The 25,332-nt window shown below is 40.7% G+C and overlaps 4 protein-coding genes across 5 annotated transcripts in view; 1 reads left to right on the forward strand and 3 right to left on the reverse strand.

Moving 5' to 3' along the window:
* Nucleotides 1-6,158, reverse strand: part of pptc7a (protein phosphatase targeting COQ7 a) — a 10,082-nt gene extending 3,924 nt beyond the window's left edge. The window contains exons 1-3 of the mRNA XM_034870939.1: nt 5,555-6,158; nt 2,763-2,942; nt 356-554 (exon numbers count right to left, since the gene is read on the reverse strand). Of these exons, the coding sequence (XP_034726830.1) occupies nt 356-554; nt 2,763-2,942; nt 5,555-5,756 (581 nt within the window). The 5' untranslated portion in view covers nt 5,757-6,158. The remainder of the gene's footprint in view (nt 1-355; nt 555-2,762; nt 2,943-5,554) is intronic.
* Nucleotides 6,159-6,510: 352 nt separating this feature from the next.
* On the reverse strand, nt 6,511-11,508 carry ppp1cc (protein phosphatase 1, catalytic subunit, gamma isozyme). Its single transcript, XM_034870938.1, has 7 exons — nt 11,068-11,508; nt 10,484-10,615; nt 10,106-10,336; nt 8,769-8,873; nt 8,387-8,610; nt 7,554-7,688; nt 6,511-7,169 (listed from the first exon to the last, which is right to left on the reverse strand). The coding sequence occupies exons 1-7, from the start codon at nt 11,120-11,122 to the stop codon at nt 7,080-7,082; spliced, it is 972 nt and encodes a 323-aa protein (XP_034726829.1). The 5' UTR covers nt 11,123-11,508; the 3' UTR covers nt 6,511-7,079.
* Nucleotides 11,509-13,626: 2,118 nt separating this feature from the next.
* Nucleotides 13,627-17,541, reverse strand: myl2b (myosin, light chain 2b, regulatory, cardiac, slow). The gene is made up of 7 exons (XM_034872710.1): nt 17,431-17,541; nt 15,930-16,019; nt 15,742-15,817; nt 15,242-15,346; nt 15,025-15,103; nt 14,041-14,089; nt 13,627-13,950 (listed from the first exon to the last, which is right to left on the reverse strand). Exons 1-7 carry the CDS (start codon nt 17,431-17,433, stop codon nt 13,846-13,848), a joined length of 507 nt encoding a protein of 168 aa, XP_034728601.1. The 5' UTR covers nt 17,434-17,541; the 3' UTR covers nt 13,627-13,845.
* Nucleotides 17,542-22,183: 4,642 nt separating this feature from the next.
* cux2b (cut-like homeobox 2b) overlaps nt 22,184-25,332 on the forward strand; it is a 99,058-nt gene continuing 95,909 nt past the window's right edge. The window contains exon 1 of one of the 2 annotated variants that reach the window (XM_034871690.1): nt 22,184-22,633. In XM_034871690.1, coding sequence (XP_034727581.1) covers nt 22,571-22,633 — 63 coding nt within the window. In that variant the 5' untranslated portion in view covers nt 22,184-22,570. Of the gene's footprint in view, nt 22,634-22,895; nt 23,379-25,332 lie in introns of those variants that run through there. The other variant, XM_034871691.1, reaches the window with a different exon arrangement.

The following is a 25,332-nucleotide window of genomic DNA, read 5'->3' on the forward strand; positions in this document are numbered from 1 at the left end:
TGAACGCTTAGAAACTCCTCCCTGTGGATCTTCAGATCACTGTTTACAATCTGATGGACTGTATTCCTACTCGAGCTGTTTTATATTTAAATAAAACACTTATTCTGTGTAACACTACAGCTCGACATGGTCACCGTCATCATTTACCAACACTGCGGTGCGGCGCGTTGTTGGCTGAGCCTTTGTTATATCTGTGTGTGATCTGTATGGATGTATTACACCTGCTGCCTCCTCTCTATCAACTGTTCAATTTACTATCGGAAACAACCCTCCCACTGTATGCATTGTCCCCATAGACCAGTTTAGAGTTTTCTTGGCAGCAGGTGTACGATGTACTGCCTGTTGGGTGCCTCACCTATCACTGAGGACAGCTCCTTCGGCCCCCGGGGGGGCGATGGACAGCTGGAAGGGCGTGTTGAAGTAGTGCTGCTGCTCGTCCGAGCGGTGGACCACCTCCCCTCCCCGGACCAACAGGAAGCCTGAGTCTCCCAGGTTGGCTGTGTGCAGCCGGTGACTCTGCCGGTCCAAAACCACAATGCAGGCTGTGCTGCTGCCTGCAAACGTACACAGACACACATTCCGTTGTAGTTTTAAATGCAAATAAAATACAAATATGGTGTGCATCATCTGCTGGGTCTGGTGGTGTGTTCCAGTTGAACAGGGAAGAAATTTAACCTGGAAGAAACGGCCCGGTAAAGTCAGATTTACAACCGGAAAATTTAAGAAAACCTCACCAACCCCCGACATCACGATTGTAGGCCGATACAAATTTAGTTATTTAAAAATCTGATATTCCGACATCTTCAAAAAAAAAATACAAACTTAAGATATGAAGCTTCAAGTCAGAATGTTGCCAACAGGGACGTTGTAGAGCCCTCTGGTGGACAAACTGTGCAACGCCAACACGCATAACATGGCTGACCATCCGTTTTTTTTTTTTTTTTAAATAATTATTTAACTGAATTATTTGTCATTATAAATTATTCAGATTAATAAATATGATATGTGTTTTTTTAAATCTGCCATCATAAATTCCGATACCAATAGTTTGAGAAATGCCTAAGTTCAGGCTCTACTGGTTATTGCCGTCCCCCCTCTTGTTTTTTAACTTGTTACTCAAACACGTCAACTCTGGTGTGACATCATTCCCAGTTCCCACCTCCGATGGATACGATACTATAGAATATTCATGACAAAACTAGAAAGTATTGCTTTTAAAGTATTGTTTTAAAAAGAGATCAGAAAGGTTCTCATGCAGGCTACAATCATGTCTATTTCTATTTGTTTTAATACATACTTTTCTAAACAATGCCTGGATGGAAACAAAACTGCAAAAAGCCTGAAAACTGTCTTTTCCACCGTGTTCTCTAGAGCTACATAGCTTTGAAGATTCCTCTCCATTTACGGAACGATAGCCATCTGAAGTGTGTTAGGAAGACTGATTAATGGGGTTAGCCTCAATACACAAACTTGAAGTACCACAATCAGCGTAGTGGTTTGAAGAATGGTGACATGAGCTGGAGCAGGCGGATTAACGTGCAGCCACACCCTGCTGCTGAGTCATCCGGCCCACCGAAATATGCAGGGATCAACCTTGTAAAAACTCTCACGCACTGTGACTCACTCCCTTTCTTCGCAACCCCACACACACACACACACACACACACATAATGGAACAACATAATATAGGGTTGTTTTCCCTGCTGCACATGTGATAAAAAGGGATGGAAAAGTACTGGCACCGGCAGAGATCTGTTCCCAAAACATGCAGTCACTGATGTTCTACGTTTGTGCGCGCATTGTTGTTGGGAAGTGGTGTGAAGGAGGAAAGGGATTCTGGAAGTGTCCCCGCGTGGAGCAAGTAAGGACAAGAGACATTCCCAGGACTTCTTAATGCGATCTGGTGGTCTCTGACTCATGATGAAAAAATCCTCATCCAGCCACCACTTAAGTGAACAGGCGGAACAAACAACCTAACCCTCGACAGTGTGCTACAAGCCAAACCACATGGAAAATGTACGGTTTCCGTGCCATGCGCAGTACGCCCTTCACCACTTTACTGTCCGGCAGAGTGCATGGTATGGACCTTAATCAGTTTAGTTAGGTTTTGAACAAGGTTAGAAGCAAAGAGTAGGTAAACCGTAAAAGTATCACGGTCTGCAATCCTACAATAACATCTTTAATACAAAACAGGTCAGAAAAGGAGGAGACCTTGGCGGTCTTTTTTATACACATCACACTAGATAGGATCATCACATTAACTGTAGAGGAATGAACAGGGTGATATACGGTAGGACTGGGTATCATTCAAAAATGTTTGATACCAGTTCCTTAACAATACTGCTTTTTATACCAATTTTATTAAACATTACAGCACAAATCTTTATTTTTCAGCTCCTACTATGTGAGCCCCGTCTCTGTGCGTAACCTAGAGTTCTTCCTGCCTGCCTCCACAACGTGTAACATTAGACAGCCAATCCCAATCTGTGTTAGATCTTGGTGGAAGAATCCTGCATGCTTAATGGCTCACTGACGCTGATGAGATTTACTCCTTAGGTTTAGAAAATGGGTACATCCAGACATCCTGGTCCCACAGATGGTGGACAAGGCCTGAGCACATTGATGCTTTCCCCAGACACTGGATATGAACAGTCTCAAAAACACAAAAAGGTATTCTACAGTATGTTGCATTGATAGGGCCCTGTCTACTTTAAGGTGTAATGTGAACACTGGGATCCTGTGTGTCCGGTGGCTTTACTCACCCAGCAGGGGCACTTTGTTCTGCAGCAGCTCGTAGTAGCTGCTGGTGAGGACTCCCACCGGGTTGCTGGGGACGAAGCGTCCTTCCTTCACCAGCCTCTCGCATGTCTTCATCAGTGTGCCTGAAAATTGCGATGGGTCTACTCCATAGTCACGCCATCCACCTACTCCATCTGCGACACCTGAAAACACAAGTTTTTCTTAATAATTGGAACTCACAATTTTCAGCTTAACAAAAGTCCAACAACTCCCCCCCTTTTATCACGATTATAGAGTACTGTGAAAATGTTGTAGGCAGGTATGAAAAATACTGCAAAGTAAGAATGCTTTCAAAAATGGAAATTTTAATAGTTTATTTTCATCAATTAACAAAAATGGAGTGAATAAAGAGAAGAGGAATCTAAATCAAATCATTATTTGGTGTGACCAACCTCTGCCTTCAACACAGCATCAATTCTTCTAGGCACACTTGCATTCAGTTTTTTAAGAAACTCGGCTGGCAGGTTGTTCCAAACATCTTGGAGAACTAACCCCAGATGTTCTGTGGGTGTAGACTGCCTAACATCCTTCTGTCTCTTCATGTCATCCCAGACCCACTGGATGATGTTGATGTCAGGGCTGTGTTTTTCATCTGCTGCACTAAGTTTCCATGGCTGACCACTGTGTCTACGATCCTCAACGTCGCCCTACTTTTTACAAGTGTACCTAAAAGAATTGATGCCGGTTTTAAGGCAAAGGGTAGGAACACCAAATATTGATGTGGTTTAGGTTTCTTTTGATCACTCACTTTATGAATTGAAAAAAAAAAAATCTTAGTTTACAGCATTTTTCCCACACCTACCTAAGACTTTTGCACAGTACTGTATGAATTAGTTACTGTGCCTAATACAGCTTCTTTTCTTTTTATAAACGGCTCAAGTGAAAACAAGCTCAGAAACATAATACTCATTCTTGACATTGCTCAGACTTGCACCACAAGTGAGGATCTAGTGAGAAAACAAGAACAATGCCATGCAGCTGCACAATAAAGAAAAACAATGGCCACTTTCACCAAGATGCAAAAAGCACATCCAGTACAGAAAACGGAAAGATGTGTTCATGAAATCAAGGAAATGTCAAACAACACATAAAAACAGCCTCCGCACGTGAGAAGTTCCCCTTTGAGTGTCACTGTTTCAGTCATTCCTGATTCTATTATAAAAGGTGACTTTATCTGATCTCCAGGGTTCTTTTGAATTTAAACATAGCTAAAGGTTATCCACTGTAGTTAATTACGTTTAAGGGCCCGCTGATTACATAGTTTGTCTCTTGGCTTCAAAACAGGGCTGCATGATATGAGGAAATTGTCTAATTGCGATTATTTTGACTGATATTGCAATATGAGTCGCCATATTGAAGGGGATAATCAGTTTTGTATAATTATTCTCATTTTCATTGAAAAGTATTAAAATCCCAAAAATATTTATAGTATGATTTTTCTGAGGATCTGTACTACCACGGGTGGGAGTCACTAGACGCCTCCCGATATGATATTATTGCGATTGTAAAGATATGGCAATATTCTGCAATACATTGCAATTTATAACCTTTTTTCCAACTTCGGATTTTTCCAAATTTCAAAGGATGTCCCCGAAAGGAAACTCTGTCAACATCTATTTTATCTAAAAACAAACATTTCAGTTTTTTCATCTCACTTCAGTTGTGGTCCTGCTGAATGGGATTGTCAATCAGACAATATATCGCGATACTATGCTGTATTGATCTCCCTCCAATCTGTACTAAACAAAAAAAAAAAACTTTAGTCTGTAGAACACAGTTTGTAGGTCAGGATGTTTCTGCTGCATCACAATACTTCATTCAAAATGGTTCGATAAATATTTTGCCTTTAACAAAAAAAATGGGCCCCCAACTGTGATACTGCAGCACTCCATATTGAGATTTCGATAAAATTGCGATTAATTGGAAAGGCCTACTTCAAAACACAAAATCTGTAATTCCCCAAATTGCATAAAAAAAACTCCCCATTGCAAGCCTACATTAATTTTACTATAGAAACATTATTTGTTTTGTAGGTTAATACAAGCACTTGTTCGCATAGGAGCAATTGGCCAGGTCAAAGATTGTCCTCTTACTCCCACGAATGCCCATACAAGGATGGCCCTCTGCGTCCCATAAGCCTGAGCCAGAGAACAGGACAGAAACAGGCTCGCTCAAAGCCAGCACACAACTTTGTAACTTATCAGACCTCCCAAAAAAATAAAAAAATAACAACCTGGCTTGGTGAAATGCATGATCCCGATTTGTAATTGTTTGTGTGTCTTGACTAGCACAGTATGCACCAGCGCACAGACATGCAGCAGGGCTGCACGGCCCTGCGGTTGTGTTAAATAGCAGGTTGTTTATATGAGATTCAAGGTCTCTGTGCTGGAGAGCCATTTTAATCCTCAATAGAGACTTTAAAGCCTGCATTGTTTTTGGGTACCTGACAATGACGGTTTAAGGAATGCATTCTCCACGCAACAGAGGTGCAGGTTCCAGCCTACCTAGCTTAGAAAATGCAACAGTGTGTCGCAGGTTATCAATCCGGAACAAAATGCAAACAAATAGCGTTAGTTAAGTTAGCAGCGGATATGGGAAAGCACCCACTCTGTTCACTACCACGAGCCTTCTGAACTGTAACTAAAACATTATTTTTGCTCGCACGTGCAATTCAATCTTCGAAAAAGGTATTCAGCCTTCTGATAAGGGGGGGGGGGTGACCTTTATTGTTATTGCTTGTCTAGCAAACACTCACCCAAAACATCAGCGGTTCTGTGTCGAGCGATGAAGCATGCGTCGTCCCCATAGCACATCCCTTTCTTCAGGATGCCTTTCCGAAAGTCCTTGCCGAAGCCACAGCTCGCTGTCACCAGGCTGTAGTCGCGGCCGTCTGTCTGAGAAAGTCCCCCGATGACAGCTCTGGCCACAAGTCTACCGTACGACAGGACGGACAACATCACCTACACACCAGCTCCTACCAAACAAACCGGCCAAGCTAGCAACCCTGCTAGCCTAGCGGCGACGTCCAATGTTGACTTGCTAACGTGAATGGAGATGGGGGCTGAGCTAGCCTAGACACTGTCTCCGACAACCACAGCCGCCACGCACGAATACACAATGCCTTCCGCTGAGACTCGGGGAGCTTTGTTCCTGTGCCGTGATATCTAGGGAGGAAAAAAATCACCGAAAAAAGTCGCCTCTTACACTCCAAAAGATCCGTATGTGCTGGTTCTTGGGGGCCATGGTGTCAGTCATGCCTTTGAGACACTAGCTATATAACACAAAGTGCGAACCGGTTGCCCTGTGGCCTCAAACGCTGCGCTTGGCTCGGCTAGCAAGGTCTTGTGACTGCTCTGACGTCAGAGATCGTTACGCAACCTACGTTTCCTAATAAGGAAATGCAACTTCAGTCAGCTTTATCTTATGACATAAGACTTATGTAATACAAATGTAAGTGGACAAATTAAGTTAAAATGGCTATATATAATTTTTAATATTTCGTTTGTTTTCATACAGACTTTGTGTATCTGCAATATTTCACACCTCACTTGCCGAATTGGAGTTTGCATTATATTCTGTCTCCCCCTTGTGGGTGTTGCCTGATGGGAGCCTTTCTTAAGTAATATCCAAAAGCAATTTACAATTGTATTTCAGTTTGTATTGTGATTTTTAGAAGCTCAAGTTTGAACAAATGACACTCAGATACAGATATCGCCCTAAAATACACTCAGTTTATTAGAAAGATTTAGACATTACAAGAGTGCTTATTTATTCATTTAGTTTAGCACAAGACTTGTTTAAAAATGTGATGATGCAGTGCAAGTCAATATCCTATGACACCAACAGTAAATAACTGTAAATAAAATTGTATATAAGTAAACAGGTTTTTGTGACTTTTCCCCATTGGATTTTTAATAGCCATTAATACCAACATTACCGTGAGAAAAAGACAAATTAATAAGACATGAAAGGAATTGGTAAAATTGTGCACAGCTTCAAACAAGGCATTCCTGTGCATAAATAGCCGTATTATTGAATTTTTCCTGATTGAACAGTCATATGTGGCAAAGACTAGCTGCAAAATGGAGTGCAAAACACCTGAGGTTTTCATGGTGACATATCAATTTACCCCTGTGAACAAAACAACAACATAGTTTGCTTTCATCGGGTAGGAGTGAACATCTTTTCAGTATTGGCAGCACGAAGGAGAACCAATCCTTCAAATGCAGAAAATGAAAGCAAAACAGAGGAATGAGACTCCAGCAATTTGTCACCCCCACTCATTTCTTTGCTTGCTTGGTGACCATGTTGCGGGGGGGAGTCACAGGACGGCTGCCGTTGGGCTTCTTCTTCTCAGCTGGTTTCAAAATCTGCAAAAGGAATACACATTGCTGTCAAACACGCCTAATAAAAGACTTAATGCACACACTTGTGCATCAAGTAATTTTAGAAAAAATAATTTACACTTTAAATAGAAATATTGGGCAACTGTATCATGTACGTCGCAATTGTACAACAATGAACTACCTACTAATTAACTGGTTGTTGTTAGTAGTACCTAGTGTTTAATGTGTAAGCGCTTGAGCTTAAAAAAGTGGAAATAAGGTTAATTGTCTAGATGGAACTGCTAAAAGAAACGATACCAATGTGCAGGATTAGGAGACAAAATGTCAGTACATTTTATTGCGCGAGCTTGTGCGAGTATTTTAGGACAATATGATTCACAAATAGGCACATTTGCCTTTGCACCTTACCTGAAAAGAGCACATGAGGGTCTCATCCACACTCATCATGGCACCAGCATTGTCAAACTCTCCACAATAGTTAGGCGCTGAGAACAAAGTCACAAGCTGCCTCTTTGCGAAGAATTCATAGCCATCCTCAACAACCTGCAAGTGAGATGATAAAAAGAAAAGAAAAAAGACAGGTTTACATACTTAGAAAACCGGGGGGGAGACAACCAGGGACCTTTATCTTCAAGGGGTCACAACCCAAAAAAGGTTGAGAACAACTGTCCAGCAAAAAAAGCGCAACATTGTGCCAGTTCTCGGCCAAGTACGTGTTGTACTGCAGTCTTTGTGTCAAGTGCATTCAGCATTTAAAAAAAATCTACAGCCGTGTCACATTTCTGTTTATAATCTTTATATCTATTTATTTAACATTGATTCAGTCCTCACCATCAAGTAACTGGTGCTCCTTTTGATGTAGCTTCTATTGAACATTTGTTGTTTTATAAAGTTAATTTTGGGGGTGTTCTGCCTTTAAAGGTTAGGGCAACTAGGTGGGGGGGGGGGGGGGACGACATGCAAGAAATTGCCACAGGTCGAACTTGACCCCTGGACCTCTGGTTCGAGGCATAAATCTCTATGTATATTTGCGTCTGCTCTACTAACTGCGCAAACTTGGCCACATGTATTGAGTTTTTATGTAACTGTCTTAATGTGTCCCGCCTTAGTGTGATATGTCTAAAACTTTTAATGAGGCCCTTTTAACAGTACTCTTTGCAAACGCAAACCAAACCCACATTTGTACCCGTTTGCACAAAAAAAGTATGTTCAATTCTAATGACAGAGGACATTGTGATTACCTGATGGGCACGACAGATCAGATCCAGGTCATGCTTGTGCAGGAACTTGGCCACCACCTCTGAGCCAAAGGTAAATGATACACCCCTGTCGTTCTCCCCCCAGCCCAAAACATCCTTGTCAGGATCAGACCAGAGCAAATCGCACAGCAGACCTTGGTCGGGCACATCAGTGGGACGCATGATGCGTCTGATCTGCTCCATGGACTGAAGGTCAGGCGAGAGTCCTAAACGTAACAGAGGTAAAAGTACAAATAAACACACTGATACTGAGGCCGATACCCATTACACACGGGTAAGACCTACGTCACAAACTGCAACGACAGCATTACTTAAGGACAAATGGGAGTGGCTAACATCAAAAGGTACAAAAAACAAAACACACCTCCGTGGCAGCAAAAGATCTTCTCATCAACAATGGCGGCAATAGGGAGGCAGTTAAAACAATCTGTGAAGGTCTTCCAGAGTTTGATGTTGTACCTTCTTTTACCTAAACATTTTAGGGGAAAAAAATTACATATTTCAATTATTGTTAAGCAATAAGGGCCCTTCTACTACCGCACATGTGCCAAGCTCCATCAAAGACATTGTCCATATAAACTCTGTGTGGAGACTAAAGAAGTAGGGCTGCACAATATGAGGAAAATATCAGCTTGTGATATTTCTTTGGACTGGTATTGTAACTAAGATATGATTTAGGAGGGAATGATCCTTTTGTATGATTATTCTCATTTCCATTGAAAAATATTCAACGGTGGCCGACAGGGGCAATAGCACTGCAACTTAATGAAACACGCAATTAGATGAAACACAAGCAAATTAAGAAAACACCTTCTTAAATTTGACAACACATGCGCAGCTTTTAGCATTTTCACCCGCTGCAAATCCACACAACAGAACCAATTACACAAACGTGCTGAAAATACAGAAATGATGCAAGAAGAAAAACGCACAATCCCGGTGAACAAATGCTTAATATTTACTTTCTATGCTCTCAAAGTTTCACAACGGTGCACAGCTTTCTGAGCTTGAATGTGCCACGGCTCTCTCTCTTTGTGGGGCCTAAAATCAATCTGTTCCCTTAGCGCTCCCCCTAGAGGCCTGGAGAACTTTCGTTGTGTGATCTGGATGCAGCTTCTTTTTTTTTGCATTTGTTTCTGGGATGGGTGCTTTTCTTTTTGTATTGCTTCTGTATTTGCAGCGCGTTTGTGTATTTGGTTGTGGTGTGTACTTGCAGCGGGTTTGCTGAATGCTGCTTATGTGTTATCAAATTAATGAAGGTGTTTTCTTATTTGCTTGTGTTTTGTGTATTTGCGTGTTTCATTAGATCTGTACCACAAAACTATTTATTTTTCCTTCAGTTTGTAGGATTCTATGTGTAGGACGTCTCTGCAGCACCACAATATTTACTTCAGAAAGGTTTGACACACATAATTGCCTTTAACAAATATTGCGCCCCACTAGGTTGCAATTTCAATAAAATTTCAATTATGCAGGCCTAAAAAAAGCCAACAATTTTGTGTGACAAAGTACACTTAAGCCACACAGTATGGAATATAAGGAAGAAATCACAGAATTAAACTCCAACCATCACTAATATAATATAAAATAAAACTGATACAAAATGCTTGAAAAAATAATCACTTATTTATATACCACCTTTCAAGAAACCCAAGGACACTTTAGGAATAATTTTACTGGCCACAGAGGCACAATACTCACACTCATCATAGAAACCATATATTCTGTTGATTGAAGCACACTCATGGTTTCCCCTCAGCAGGAAGAAGTTCTCTGGGTATTTAATTTTGTAGGCCAGAAGAAGGCAGATGGTTTCCAAAGACTGCTTCCCCCTGTCCACATAGTCCCCCAGAAACAGATAGTTGCTTTCTGGAGGAAAGCCACCATACTCAAACAGCCTGAGCAGATCATAGTATTGTCCATGGATATCACCTGCAGGACAAAACGTAAGTTAATGCACCAAAGTGAACTGCATGCAATTGTATTGAGTCGTAATGTGGCACTGTCCCCTTGTTGCATTTTTATAACACTATACACATAGTTTATTTTCTGATGTATTCACATACAATTCTTACTTACCACAAATCTTAAGAGGGGCCTCCAGTTCCAGAAGAATGGGTTGACTGAGAAAGATCTCCCTGGACTTCAGGCATAATCCACGAATCTCATTCTCCTGCAGCTGGACATTCTTGCCAGGCTTTGCCCCTCTGACTGACAACAAAAAAACATAAACAGAGCTAAACAACAGTTGGAACAGTTCCAGCAGAGTTGGCAATGCCTGGTACGGTAGCTATCTCTATGCTGAGGCTGTGCGGGACAAAAGATGAATGTAACGTTACATATCGCGCCGAAATGCGCAATGTTGGCGTTTGTGTTTTAGAGAATTACAACGTGTATTGGACCAAGTACCGGGACCGTGCCATTCAGGTACAATAACATTCGCACCCTAGAAAGACAACAGCTGAAAAAAGGTGACCATTAAAAATGACGAACTAACGTTAGCTAGTTATTTTACAAGATGTTGAAAAAATACGCTTCAGCCAGACGCGGGACGTTAACGTTATCTAGCTAGCTAACTAGTCTAGCGGTGCTCATATCAACATGCAGATCACAAGTAATGATTTAGCCAGCTAGACGTAGCTAGCACTTCAAAATGTCCTTACCTTCTAAAAGACGTTGGATGATACTGTCTATATTGAGCTTGTCAACATCAGCCATTGCAGCGTTGGCGTTGATAAAATCGATTCAGTGAAATCTAATGCCTGAGCGTTAACCCACTCGTGAAAGCTAGCCCGCTAAGCTAACCTGGCATTAGCTCCCTGACGTTAGCTAGCTTGGTTAATTTTCCGGGCTGACGGTAAATATGTTGATGGTGTAACCCTGCTTCGGTTCAGCTGTTCGTTGACACTTTAGACAGTCTAATAAGCTACTTATACATTGCAGTTTAGAAAATGTCTACATCAAATGCTGGCTTTTGCTAAGAAACACGGACTAAAAAAATAAAAAGTCAAACGCACTAGCTAGCTGCTAGCTGTTCGCTAGCGATGGTGACCCTTCTCTGTTTTTCTCTGCCGCACCTTGTACAGCTAGCCAGCTGCTTCAAGGAGGCTGCCGGTAGCTGCTCTGCTGCTGCCCCCTACTGTCCTGGGTGGAGAACAACTCTTTAACCCATTTAGATAAAGCTGAATTTGAGAGTGTAAGAAATACAAGAAAAATAGCAAAACGTCAACTTGATTATTCAGTCTTCAGGAGCCATTGTGAAGACAGAAATTCCCTCTCGTGAATTATAAATCAAAGATTTTATAATCAAGGATTTGCTCTGGTATTTTAACAGTAATTAAGCCATGGCCCTGATTAAGAATGATCATACAAGGACAGCAATATTTTAAAGCACACTAATTACATTAGTAGCCTATAATAATAGGCAAAAAATAATAGGAGAAAAACAAGCGTTTTCATTTTACTACATGTTAGGTGCAGTCATTCGCTCAAATGCATTGTTAAGCATTTGAAGTCAATGTAGGTTTAGTTAAGGTTAGTTGATTGCTGTTCAGTTGAGCAGTATTTTATTTACAGTATATCAAATGAAAATGCAAATCATATGATTCTGAAATTTTGTTCAGTTAAAAGAGAGCGCTTAGTGGCCAGGATAGCTCAGTTAGTAGAGCAGGCTCACATATATAGAGGGTTTACTCCTCAGTGTAGTGGCTGCGGGTTCCACTCCGACCTGTGGCCCTTTGCTGCATGTCATTCCCCCTTTCATGTCTTCATCTCCCCTGTGAAAATAAAGGCCTAAAAAATGCCCCAAAATATAATCATGTATATAAAATTATATAGTAGCTTAACTCTCCTGTTGTCTTCCCGCCAACCTGGTAACTTTTGTTTTTCTGAGTCAAAATTTAAAATGAAAACCCTTTTATCAACGTTATGATAACCCTCTTGTGTCTTTACTCCAATGAGTTTGTCGACTTTTTCTGAGACTTTTGAAATTTTTGTGCGTTTTCCCCCAACTTTTTTGACATTTGTATTACTTTTTAAACATCTTTTTACATTATTATCTCTCTTTTTAATTCTCTCATTTTTTCAAGTTCTTCTCTCCAATGCTATAAAATTGACAAAAACACACACAAATTCAATGAAAGCAGTGTACTGATTATTTATTTAACATGTGGAGTGTTGTTGGGAACCATCCATGTTACTTGATTGGAAAATGTGTGTGAAAAAAATTTCTGACAATTTCTGATCTAAAAACTTTTGGAAAGGGGTCAAATTTGCCCCGAAGACATCAGGAGGGTAAATTATTGGCAATTCCTAAACAATGACAAGCCTAGATGTGTTTGTCAAAAACATAGCACTGTCTGGAAATAGCTCAGAATTTTCCAGGTAATTTATCCTGCAAGTTTGGGTACATGGGGGCAATTGACAATGATGCAGTAATCATTGGTATATTAATTTCCGCAGCATGCACATACCAATTTTGTTGAAAAAAAACAACAACCTCATCTCTTAAGCATTTTCACATTTTGTTGGAAAACACAAGATTGTGTCCACAACAAGCCATTTTGAACAACTAATTTTCATAAAAAAGGAGCTGATGGATGCGGTTCAGTTGCAAAAAAAATAACAAATACAATTTATTTACATATATATTTTAATCCTCCGAGTTTAATGTTAAAGGACAATAGAAACACTTAGAGAAAACTATTTTTTCCTTTCCTAAATAGACATGGTAGGCTATCTTTGCCCTGCCAAAGTGTTCAGTGAGAGAAACTGCACAGACAGATATACAGATATTTTCTATATTTCACTTAATATACCGATATTTTTGTATTGCTGCACACTCAGGAGTGAAACTTAAAGTCTATATCAAGCTTATTCTAATACTTCTAATTAAATATCAATAATGAAACAGCTTTTTTTTGCTTTGGGAAGCAAAGACGCACACAAATCTATATTCCTGGAGCCAAATGGAAAAGAACAATTGTTGATCCTCACATTGGGATTAGCTAACATCCTCATTAACCTGCATGTTTAACCTCCTGACCCCGGGAAATCTCCCACATCATCAAAACGTTGGGATTATGCCACAATGTAAGTGGATCTTTGCAAATATCTTCTTCAGTGTTACCGCCAGTGAGACAAACCCTCCCTTCTCTTTTTTGTTCAGCAAAAACATCTCATAGAATGTAGTGTCAGAACATATTACTGAACACTTCCTTTGTTGTAATCTCATAGATTTTTATTTCATACAGCACATATCAAGAGATCACATGTACACAGTGTGGTATACTCACATTCAAATGAGTACGTAATTGATGCATTCATGCAAAAAATAATGTATTTTATTTGAATGAATGTGACATATAAAATATTCCCGCTGTAGTTTGTGTGATATATTTGGCACAAATGTGACCTTTTGGTTTAATTGTCCAGAGTGCAATCTATTCTTGGTCCTTCTCTTCGCCGTGTGTGATGACGTGGACCAGATTGTTGTAGTCTAGGTTTCCTGCTACATCCGGTGGGAAGGCGGCAAACATCTGTTCCATCTATAGGCATAAAGTTCAGTAAAAAGATTAATTTTTGGAGTGAAAAATGTCTTAAATTAAACTTAGAGATGTCTGAGCTGGAGCTCTAACCTCTTCAGGGGTGAACCTGTCCGCCTGGGTCGTCAACATCTCTGTCACACTGTAAAGACAAGCAGTGATGATGAGCACACTGGGCGGCAGGGCTGGGTACCGCTCAAAACATTTCAATACCAATATACCATGACTTCGACAACTACACATTTTTCAATACCTATTTTTTGTAAAACGGTGCAAATCTTTTTATTTGTTTTTCAGCTCCTACGACGTGAGCTCTTTCTCTGCACGTGACATAGGGTTTTTCCTGCGTGTCATTACGACGTGTGACGTTATATAATAATAATAGCTAATCAGCAGCATTATCAGATCTTGGTAGAAGCATGCTGATGAGATTTACTCCTTAGGGACTGAAATTAGATATTGAATGAAGAGGCTGTTTTTGATGTCATACAGGCAATTTAGTTGATGCCTTAAAAGTAGTGTTGTCAAAGAGAATTGACATCAGCTGTGTGCTTGGCAATCAAGTGGTATTTCAGACTGGACGTGCTGTCATGATAGCTCAGTTCACAACAACTAAACACACCTGGAGGGGAACAGTGGCACTTTGGTCTTGTCAATGGAACATTCGGCAACTTTTAAAAAGTAAACTTTCCATTCAGAATCTTATTGGCGTCCATTTTGGCGTCTCACGCTCGCTATCCACTCAAATTGTAACGTTACTACTCTTTGGTCGCCTCGCAAGCCCAAACAAGTGTGTGTTGCGTGCATGTTGTTTTGTTTCCGGTCTAATTAGATCCGTTGGAGTGTTGTAGTTTTTCTATTGTTGCTAGTTGTTGCAACAGCGTGTGAAAAAACAAAAAAATTTGCTAGGCCAAAAAGAACGGTAATAAAAAATATGACGCCGTTAAAATGGGTTTGCGTTAACGCTGTTAATAACGCGTTTAACTGACAGCACTACTGAAACGTATTGAATTCGGTATCCAGCCCTACTGGACACTCACCTCGTCCAACAACAGAGCACTATAGACTGTTACTTACAAGTCTTTCTTTAACGTTCCCTTCCCATCTGGATCAAAGACTTTAAAAGCGTTGAGGATGGTCTCCTCTGGGTCAGCACCTGGAAGGGAACAGTTGCAGCTCGGAGTTGATGAAAAATGTAAACAAAGGTAGTATCTTTTTTTCCCAGAGGATTGCCATAGTCCTGAAATAAATTGCTACAATTGGGCTCTGGAACATCCAGAACACGGGCCCTCACCTTTTAGTTTCTCTCCGAACATGGTGAGAAAGACTGTGAAATTAACCGGTCCTGGGGCCTCCATCAGCATCTCATCAATCTCTTCTTGCTTGACATTTAAACGGCCTAGAGAGGGAGGGGGTCAAAGGTTTAGAGCTGCAACTAACGATTATTTCCATAATTGGTCAATGTGACTATCATTTTCTTGATTGATAGATGAATCATTTGGTCAATAAAATGTTACAACTAAAGCGAAATAATGCATTAATATATCCATCATCCAGTTTACTTTACATAAGACAAAGAAAATGCTCAGAAGCTGGAGCCAGAGAATCTTTTGCATTTTTGATTGAATAAAAAGTACTTACAAGATAAAATAAATAGGATTTTGTCGCCCAATTGCTCCAGCTCTAACAAGGTTTTTACAACTGGGTCCACTCAAATGAAATGTGACAATGTGGAACCCTTACAACTCATAAGAGACACATACAAACAATAAACAGACACACGAGCAGTCCTACCTAAAGCTGCAAAAGTGTCTCTCAGGTCATTCTTGTCAATGAAACCGTCTCTGTTTTGATCCATGATAGTAAAAGCCTGCAGAAGTTTTATTGTTACATGCCATGTCTCCTGTATGCACAGTAAGCATCCACCACAGAGTAAACTGCTCAAATTCTATGGGAAAGAAAACATTTGGCAGAGCACTGACTTCTTTGAACTCCTGGATCTGGGCCTGTTCAAACATGGAGAACACATTGGAGCCGGCTCCGTTGGATCTCTTCTTTGCCTTCTTGGGTGACTGCAGAGTTTGGACAATCACACTCTTGATTAGATTCAATGATAATAGCACGGTCATCACCTGGCTCTCTGCTTCAGCTCCACTTCAGTATTGGTTTTACTGTGACACATGATCTTATTATAACGAGCCAGTGATGAGCAAACTTACAGTGTGTGTATGTGTGGTGGGGGGGGGGGCACTAATTGCACAACAGGCAAGGTTTATACCGGGGCACCCATTTCATTAGGAGGGATTACAAACACTGTCAGTTTGTTATGGAAATATTTACTCAAGCCTCCAATTTTGTGAGAATGCAGACTAAGCCTGGGGAGGGTGTGGTCCGCTGCCCGCACTCCCGCAGTCCCAGGATCACACGGGGGATTATTCTATAGGGCCTGGCTGGGTGATGACAGGATGGTACACTGAGCCCTGTTTGATCAGAAATCCCTGGGAGGCTAGGATTATGTCGAGCTATTTACATGACTGCCAAGGAACTGGGAAAAACAGTGTAAGGGGGATGCGGCGCTACGACATGATATTGCTCGGATTCACGGGCCTCTCGACAGCTGCTGTCTAACCCTCGTTGTGGATTAGCTCTGGAGCACTTGTATCTCTCAGGGACGGGACCTCTGGCGCTCATCTCAATTTAATTCTTTATTTTTGTTTTTAAGCGGATTCCTTGCAATCATGGGATGCGAGGCAGAATTTGTTTCTTGATGCTGCCCTGTGCAGATCAACCTGAAAGGGCCAGCAGAAACCTCCTAGAGACACTTAATTTTTGTTGACCTGTTTGTAGCCTTTACTTGTTGCTCATCTCTCCTCCTTTTCTTTCTTCATTTTTCCTCTCCTGTTTTCTCTACCCTTCTCTCCTTGTTTCCTTCATTTCCTTTTCTCTATTCACTCTTGTCTCCTCTCCTCCTCTTTCCCCTCATCCCCTCTGACAGAGGCCGTTAGCCGAAAGTGGAGGGAACAAGGGGTCTTCTCTTTTCTCTACTCTCCTTATATCCTCTCCTAAACTGTCCTCCCCTCTTCTTTAATGTTTTTAAAGAAGTGAAGTCCCTTGTTTCACTTAACTCCTGTTTTCTCTCCTCTTTTCTCCTCTTCATGCTACAATTACCAATTCATACATTTCTTTTCTTTTTTTTGTTTCAGCATTGCGAGTAGACAAATCCAAAATCATCAAGGGGACAACTGGAGCGATAATCTTTTTTTGTTGATCTGAATTCATTTTCCAAATGCATATTGACATGGGGTAAATTGGTTCATTATCACTGGTTTGAGAAGAGCAAGACGTATCATTCATCAAAACATGCCATGACATCATATCATGTAAATATGTCATACAATATACTTTATAAATACATTCAGCAGAAACAGAATGTCCCCTTAACAGTAATAGTACTTTAAACAAATGAAATCTGTATCCACTCACCATGTTTCAGTGGTATAGCTGATTAGGACCAAACAGTATCCCGGGTGCTTTGTGATGAAGCTGGTCACAAAGGGGTAGATATACTGTCCCCTCTCCCCACATAATGGGGCATGCTTATGGTCTATAAATACTCCTTGCCTTGTTTAGTCAGAGGGTCAGGTAAAGAAGACAATTCCCCCTCCGCCACCACTCCCCTCATTCATATTGTCCAACTATTGTTAGAGTTCAGGAGATTTAGGGATAATAGCCAAACACACATACCCCATTGCTGATACCCAAGAATAACAATAGGACATAGCTTTGGCTCGGGAAGGACTGTTGTTTGTGACTGACAGTTGCACTTGATGGGATCAATCACCCAGCTGTCCTGTTAGTGCTCCACAGGGACCAAAATGATGTTATAATGGAAGCCGTTTCTGGGTAGCACAATAAACGGAACTGTTAGCTAAAGCGTCCTGATCCCCAATAAGACTTGATCATAAACAGCCTGTCACACTTTGGAAAACATTAGTAGGGAACATGGTTTGTATGATGTGTTTCATTAAGAATGTAGTTGGTCTCTTACAACAATGTTGGACAGTTATGAAATGGAGCTAGTTTAGACTCTGTTTAACTCTTTGTAAATGGACTGTATATATAAAGAGCTTTTCTAGTCTTAGTAACAGCTCAAACCCCTTTAAACAGTACAGGCACAATTCACACACACACACACACATTCATACATACGCTGGTGGCTGAGGTTGCCACACAAGGGGCCACCTGCTCATCAGATAAATATTCAATGGCACAACATTGGGCGCAATTTGGGGGTTCTTGGACAAGTAGACTGCAGGGGACAGGGATCAAACCGCCGACCTTCCGATTGGTAGCCACAGCCCCCTTTGGTGTCCTCAACCCTTTTTTTTGTCTTCCATTGGACCATGTACTTGTTATCCTCCTGGGTCAAAACTGAAAATCAACAGTTTTTCTGATGTTTTTGTTCCTTTTTTCAACACTTTTTAAAAAGTTTTTTTTCTCGTTTTTTTTGCCGTTTTACACTTGTTGTATGAAGTGTAAAAACTTTTATGAAGTTTTTAAACTACTATGTATGAACACCCCTAACACCAACGTATTACCACTAGTAGCTAGACACTTATCATATGAAAATTATATCTAATCTTCAAGTTAAATAAAGTAGAAATTAATTATTTAGACTAATATTAAAGGAAGGGTAAGCACAGACGGATATATACAGTACTTACCTAGCTTGTCCAGTGGGTAGTGCTAGCAACCCACAGCATCTAAATTACCACTGTGGTCTGATTCTCAGCAACCCTGTTGTTTCCACCGCTCATTTGTTGTTCCATCAACATTTGTATTAAACTACATCCGGCACCAAAATGAGGTTTTTCGTTATGTTGATAGGATTTCTACTTTGACAAGAAGACATCATCACATTTTCTGAATATTTTAATAAAACGTCATCTGCTCCTCTAATAACCCTCCCAGCAAAATAGCTCTTTTTCATTCAGTCATTCAGATGCATAGATATTTTCATCAATACAAGCAAGTCCTTGCATCGATTGGTTCAAGTAGGTGGATTGAACGTAGTGTTACACACTGTGAACAGCTGCACTGGTGATGAGAATGCAAACAAGTGGGTGGGCCCTTGCGGAGAGGTACATGCTCTAGACTCTCATTGTAAATGCAACCTTTACCAAATAAAGCAAATGCAATAAAAGACTACTGCAACGCGTATAATTATAGTTTTACGACTTAACCTTGCTCCTGCTAAGAACTGTAAACGTCACGCTGTTACACACGTGAACCTGTCAAATCAGAGACCTTTCACATTTTGGCGAGCCATCATTCTCTTTTGTTTTAACCCACTTGTTTGGTTACATAAAAGTTGCTATGGTAACCCAAACTAATCATGGCTTTATTTAGACACATTTAAAGTATTAAAATCACACCAGGTCTGCCAGATTTAGGGTGTGTAGTTCTTTGTAACAGTAGATGTTGTCAGATTCTTCAGAAAGAAATCTCCCTCTGATGACTGTCACTGAGGGTCTAAAAGCTCACTATATATGAGTCATGAGAGGGACAATATATATTATATATATATATATATACTAGACAGAATACCAGCTGAGAGCTGTTGTTATTTTAACCATGCCAGCAGTTTTCAGATTACATTATGTATAATTGCAAAAGGGTTCTCTAATGTTTTTTCAGTTAGTTTTTTTTAAAAATGATATCAGATTACTTAACAGCATGTGCCTTTGGAACATTGGCTGAATGGTTGCTGATAATGGGAAATGTAGATATTGCATTAAAGATCAGCCACCCACTCAGATCAGCTGGTATTCTGTCTATAACGGAGAGGAATGGAAATTTGTAAGTGACCCCAAACTTTTGACCGTTTCTGTACATATGTCTATATATGAGCACATATATGTTGTTAAGGTGTTTTTTTTTACGACCATAACAATTTTTGACGATCATTTTTTTCGGCTTTTATTTGAGAGGACAGCTCAGGACAGGAAAAGGGGGGAGAAAGAGAGAAGGAGCTACACCAGGACGCCCCAAGCTCAAAGAATCTTCTGTCAATCATCAACATTGACTCTGAGACATCACAATATTGCAACTTGCCCAATATGTTAATCTACATATTTATCATTAGTTAAGCAGTTGCACATTTGCTGCTGTAACACTATAATTTCCCATTTTTTTGGCATCAATAAATATCTATCTATCTATCTATCTATCTATCTATCTATCTATCTATCTATCTATCTATCTATCTATCTATCTATCAACAAGATGCTAGTTCATTAAATACACTGTCAGCAATTTAATTCACATACTTCCCAAGAACTACATTCATTTGAAATCCCTCATCCACTGACCTCATCAAAACAATGATTCTACTGCTCTTGGATGATTTCCCTTCTGTGTGCACGGCCCTCATTTTAACTAACCGTGCATTACTTTTTAGATTAAGCCTTTTCAGAATAATGTATTCATTTAAAGAGGGTGACAAGGTTCCTGGAAGAGGCCCGTAGTGCTTTGTTGATGACAGCGGTGAATGTGAGGTCAAGATTATATTCAGAAGCACAGAACTGATTGAGGCCATGAGATTCAGCTATTTTTTATGAGGAATGGGGATTCAGGGGCCCAGCAGACAAAGCATCAGACTGTGGAGGAGGAGATTGTGGGTTTAGGTCCCACCTGGGTCTCGACGGAGCCTGGGTGCTCTACATTCTTGTTGAGCCAGAACTCAGTGTTCCTATCCATCATCTGAAAATGTCTGTGATTACTAACACTTTACATGATCTGATGGCAAAAGATAGTTTTTTTTTGGTCCGAGCAGGGTACAGAGACAACGTCAAAGATTCAGCTGAGAAAACATTATGCACTGTAGGTCCTTCCTCACTTGCTGACGGGTCCTGGCCCCGAGCTTCAGCCTGGGCCTGGGCCCAGATAACCTGGCCCTTTCACCTCTCTGGCGAAGTGTGTCCCAGAGACTTCTACATAACGAGTTTTGCAAAATGGGTTGTATACTAATCAGATCCTCTTCTAAAATATCAATCAAATGCTTAATTTTTGGATGATGGATGTCTCAAAACTAAGGCGATGACAAGATTTCAACATCATCCCACTGAGAAGTGACTTGGTATTTCTTAATATTCCTGTCCATATTTAAAGATTGTAAAAATTAGAATCTATCTTCCATAGCCAAATTGTGAATCCTGGATTTCTCATACATGTAATAGCTTCCTTATTATATTTAAAATCCTGCATTTTAGCCTCACCCTAGAGCCACAAATATAAAAAAAACTTTTAATAATCTCTCCCCATCTTTCCCCTTAGGTGTTTGTCTATGGCAGTCTAATATATCATTGTTCCCTGTGGTGCTAAAAATAAAACCCTGTGAGGATATTATTTTCTACCTGTGACTGATTTTCATATTGGCTAGAATAGATAGTAGGCCTATACTATGAGGCTGGGGTGCAGTAACCAGGAGGTGGAACGTGGACTTAACCACTGGTCTTGATGGATACTTTCACTCTGTGATAATAGTATAATTAATGGAGGAAATCACACAATGCTCATCTGCTACAAAACCTAACTTCTACCACTTTGGTGTCAGCAGGGGGAGCACCTGGCCCCAGTGTTGGAGCACTACAGCAGCCTGAGTGTGCTCCCTGACCAGAGGAATGAGTTGTTCTAAGTGGGTCTAGACAAAGAACACCCTCATGCTTTATTAAGTTAGACAAAGGAAAACGTGACAGTTTATGTCCTCTTACAAGGGTGCTGCCATTAACTTCTAAGGAAATCTGACAAGTAAAAAGACATTTTTTTTGTTCCACTCTAAAAGCAAATGTTTATTGCCTCATATTGCATGTATACGTTTCCATTTGTATGCTGTTCTGTTAATATGAATGCACAGTTAAAAAAAATAATCAATACAGTCACACAGACTTTGACCCTCAAGCAAACTCATACACAAAAATCATAATATAGCCCGGTAAAAAAAAAACATAATCACAACATATGAAAGTTATATTCATATATGTTGTCAAATTTGTATTATGAGAAAATGACATGTGGACTAACGTTAAGTGACATTCTAATAATAGTTAGACTACATTTGTCGATATTACCAACACCGTCTCTAATTGTAGCTTACTGTCCCGTATGCTCCTGTAATAAACACTGTAAAAAAAAAAAAATGGGGGGGGGGGGGAGTAGGCTTGGCTAAATTCCCTGAACTCCACTAATCTACACATCATCTCCTTCCCCTTTTCCAGACGGTATTGATCAACCCCGGGCTTTACGTCAGTATTGATAACTTTGCCAAAGCAAAATCAAGTGCAATTGTCCAGTAAATGTTGGGGACGGAGGCACGGACACACTTGCTCTTTACTTTTCAAAGACCCGGGCAGTTCACCAAAAATATCGTCTACTTTTTTCCTTCTTACTTCCACAAAACATGTTGGCAGACTTGTCAAACATCTCGGTGGAGTCTTGTGTTAAGTCAGTTCGTTATTTTTTTTTTAAAGTGGGACCGGTGATCGTAAACGTTGTTTAACGAGGGGGAATCCAGCCCACATATTTATTGCAGCCGCTGAAAAAAATCTCCTCAATATCCCCCAAGATGGCCGCCGATGTAGGATCGATGTTTCAATATTGGAAGAAATTTGATCTACGGCGGCTTCAGGTTAGTGCTATTTTCACCTTTCTCGGCTTATTTTTCCAGCGATACGTCTTGTTACTGTACTCTGTGCGTGTTGTTTCGTTTTGGGTGAATGTAAGACGAAAGCTAGCGGTGTTTGCATTGATAGTTATTAGAAATTGATCTCTCTTCTGCCTTTGTTCAGTTCAATCATTGATCCGCGGTGGAGCGACCGTGGAGCAGCACAGCCTCTGTGTTAGCCACACCGATCTGGGATCAGCACCGCGGACAGCACTGATGCCATTAGCTTTTCTGCCTTTTTTACTCTGTATTGTCCGCGACCAGAACCGGCGTACTTACATGTACGGAAACTTTTAATGCGCCCCTGAATCTCTGTTCTTGGACATAGGCTGTAACTTTTTCCACCCAGCTTAATGTTTTATGCGGTTTGTGTCGACGGCCGTTGCGTTCTTGCTGCATCTTTCAGTAACAGCCTACAATTGTTGTAATGTTACATTTTTGCATTTTGAAGGATTTGCATGCTGGGAAGTTTTATGTGCGATTGGGAAAGTTTATTTTGTGCATATTAGATATTCTGTTCGGACATTTATTGAACGTATGTATCCATTTGTGTTGGCTGTAGCATACATTTAGAAACGTTATGACAGTGTAACATACGACCAGTTTAAAAAGAAAAAGAAAAAAAAGGGTACGTGTTTGAACGCTGAAGCGCTGGACTGTATCGCCTGTACAAACATGTTTCTAATTAATATCGTGGAGAATGTGGCAGGTGAGCAGTTTGTTTGTATCACAGCCATAACATGTAGCCACCTAGTCCTGTTAAATAGCATGTCAGCTCCGTAGCCTTTAGCTTAACCCACTGGGCTGAAAGTTGAATTTATAAACCACAATGCTGACAGGCTATAAGCTTGTAATTCTGAAAGCAAGCGCTGAATTAAGGTTGGTAAAGCTAAACGCTGTTTTCAGTGTCCACTCCACTCCACCCCCCTCCTCTTCTCTCTCCTGAAGCCGCATAGAGCTGCTCGGCCGGGGAGGGGGCTGTGTAATTGTATTCCCCGCTAATGTTTGTAAATCAGCCTCGGCCGGCGCAAGGGCAACGTCTCTGCCGTTTGACTGATGTTCTGTAACATGAGAAATGACAGGAGCATGGCAGTCCGTGTCCCTCGGAAAAGACTAGCCTATCGAGGAGGAGAAATCCGATCTGGTGGCTCTCGGTTGTCTTGTGTTGGCCGAGTGTTATTCCAGCTCCCAGCCGCTGGACCTCTCTCTCCCTCTCTCTCATTTAGGCAGGGATCCAGAGGGGCGAGGGGAGCTATTGTTGTTGCGGCTTCATGTAGCCTCTCTGCGGGCTATCATACTGCTTCACCCCGCCTCCAGAGGACTATGGGACATTTATGATAGATGTATACATTCAAGGTTTTTCATTAAATGTGACTGAGTAGCCCAGGAGCTACATCTGAACTGCCCCTTCAGGATGCCCAAGCCATTACCTAGTGTCATGAGCAGTGATGTAGTGGTATATAAAAGGGTAGCCAGTCTCCATCCAATCCAATCCAGTCTGTGACCATCATAAGGCATACAGCCATTTATTTATAAAATAACAATAATAATAATGCCTGCTGAAAAGTGTTACTTCATGCTTGGGTTTCCTTGAATGACCTTATCCTCATGGAAAGTAATGTTGATACCACTGGCTATGGAATAGTAGTAGCCTCCCTTAATCTTGCAAATTGATTATTGACAGTTTATAAAGGTGGCTAAATAATTAAATTAATTTAGGTGGCCCCCTTGCAGAATCCCTGGTTTTTAGGTTATAAGATGTTAGATTGTATTTCCATGTAGTCCAGAGGGTATTGTCAACCATAAGCACACTCTGAATTACATGGATTCTTGTGCAAACAGTTTGTAAAAAGACAAAGTCTTCAAAAGGGGGGTAAAAAGCTAAAATGCACACACATTGGCTTGATTTCTAGCAAATATAATAAACGCACATTAACTTTGTCTTCTAAGTCTAGTCTGTAAAACTGCTCTTTTTGATGCTTTTGAATCGGTTTGTTAATCATATGAATGTTTGGTGTTTGTAATGTGATGTAACGTGATGTGACAGTTGACCACGACAGCTTGCCAAACACATGCACGTGTTGATAGTGGTGGTTTAATTTTTGGCTGAAATTCAGTTTTTATTTAACTCTGAAACATTTCATATTTCACAGGGTGAGGATGAATTTGATAGTATAGTCAGCAGCTCTGGTGAATATTCTTCCAAGCCTCTGGTTGCAAACATGCCTGTAGGTCAAATGTGACATCCTCTGCTACATATGTCAGGAATCAATTAATTCACTTATTTGTCATTCAGTCATGGTTGGAGCCGGTTCTAGCAGTGTAAAAATCATTACGGCTGTTGCCCCATCTAAACCCATATAGAACGGTATTCTTGCTATATCTGAGGACATCTACAAGCTATTTATTCTAGCATACCACACAGGAACATTTATTTTCTCATTACAAGTTATACCAGTAAACTGAGAGTGCAGTTTTTTGTGTTTGTGCAGTAGATTTGTGCCTCCCAGTTGTACAGGCTGAATAATTCACCTGCAGGCGGATGAAAGGAGGGCAGGGAAAGTGCGAAGCGCTGAGGTGGAGTGACCTTGGTTCCTGCTGGCTGCAGGTCACCCGGCCGCTGCTGTGGTAATCATTCACACCAGCCAGATGGCATTTCCGTG

The sequence above is a fragment of the Etheostoma cragini genome, chromosome 5 (genome assembly GCF_013103735.1).
Source record: "Etheostoma cragini isolate CJK2018 chromosome 5, CSU_Ecrag_1.0, whole genome shotgun sequence".
NCBI lineage: Eukaryota > Metazoa > Chordata > Actinopteri > Perciformes > Percidae > Etheostoma > Etheostoma cragini.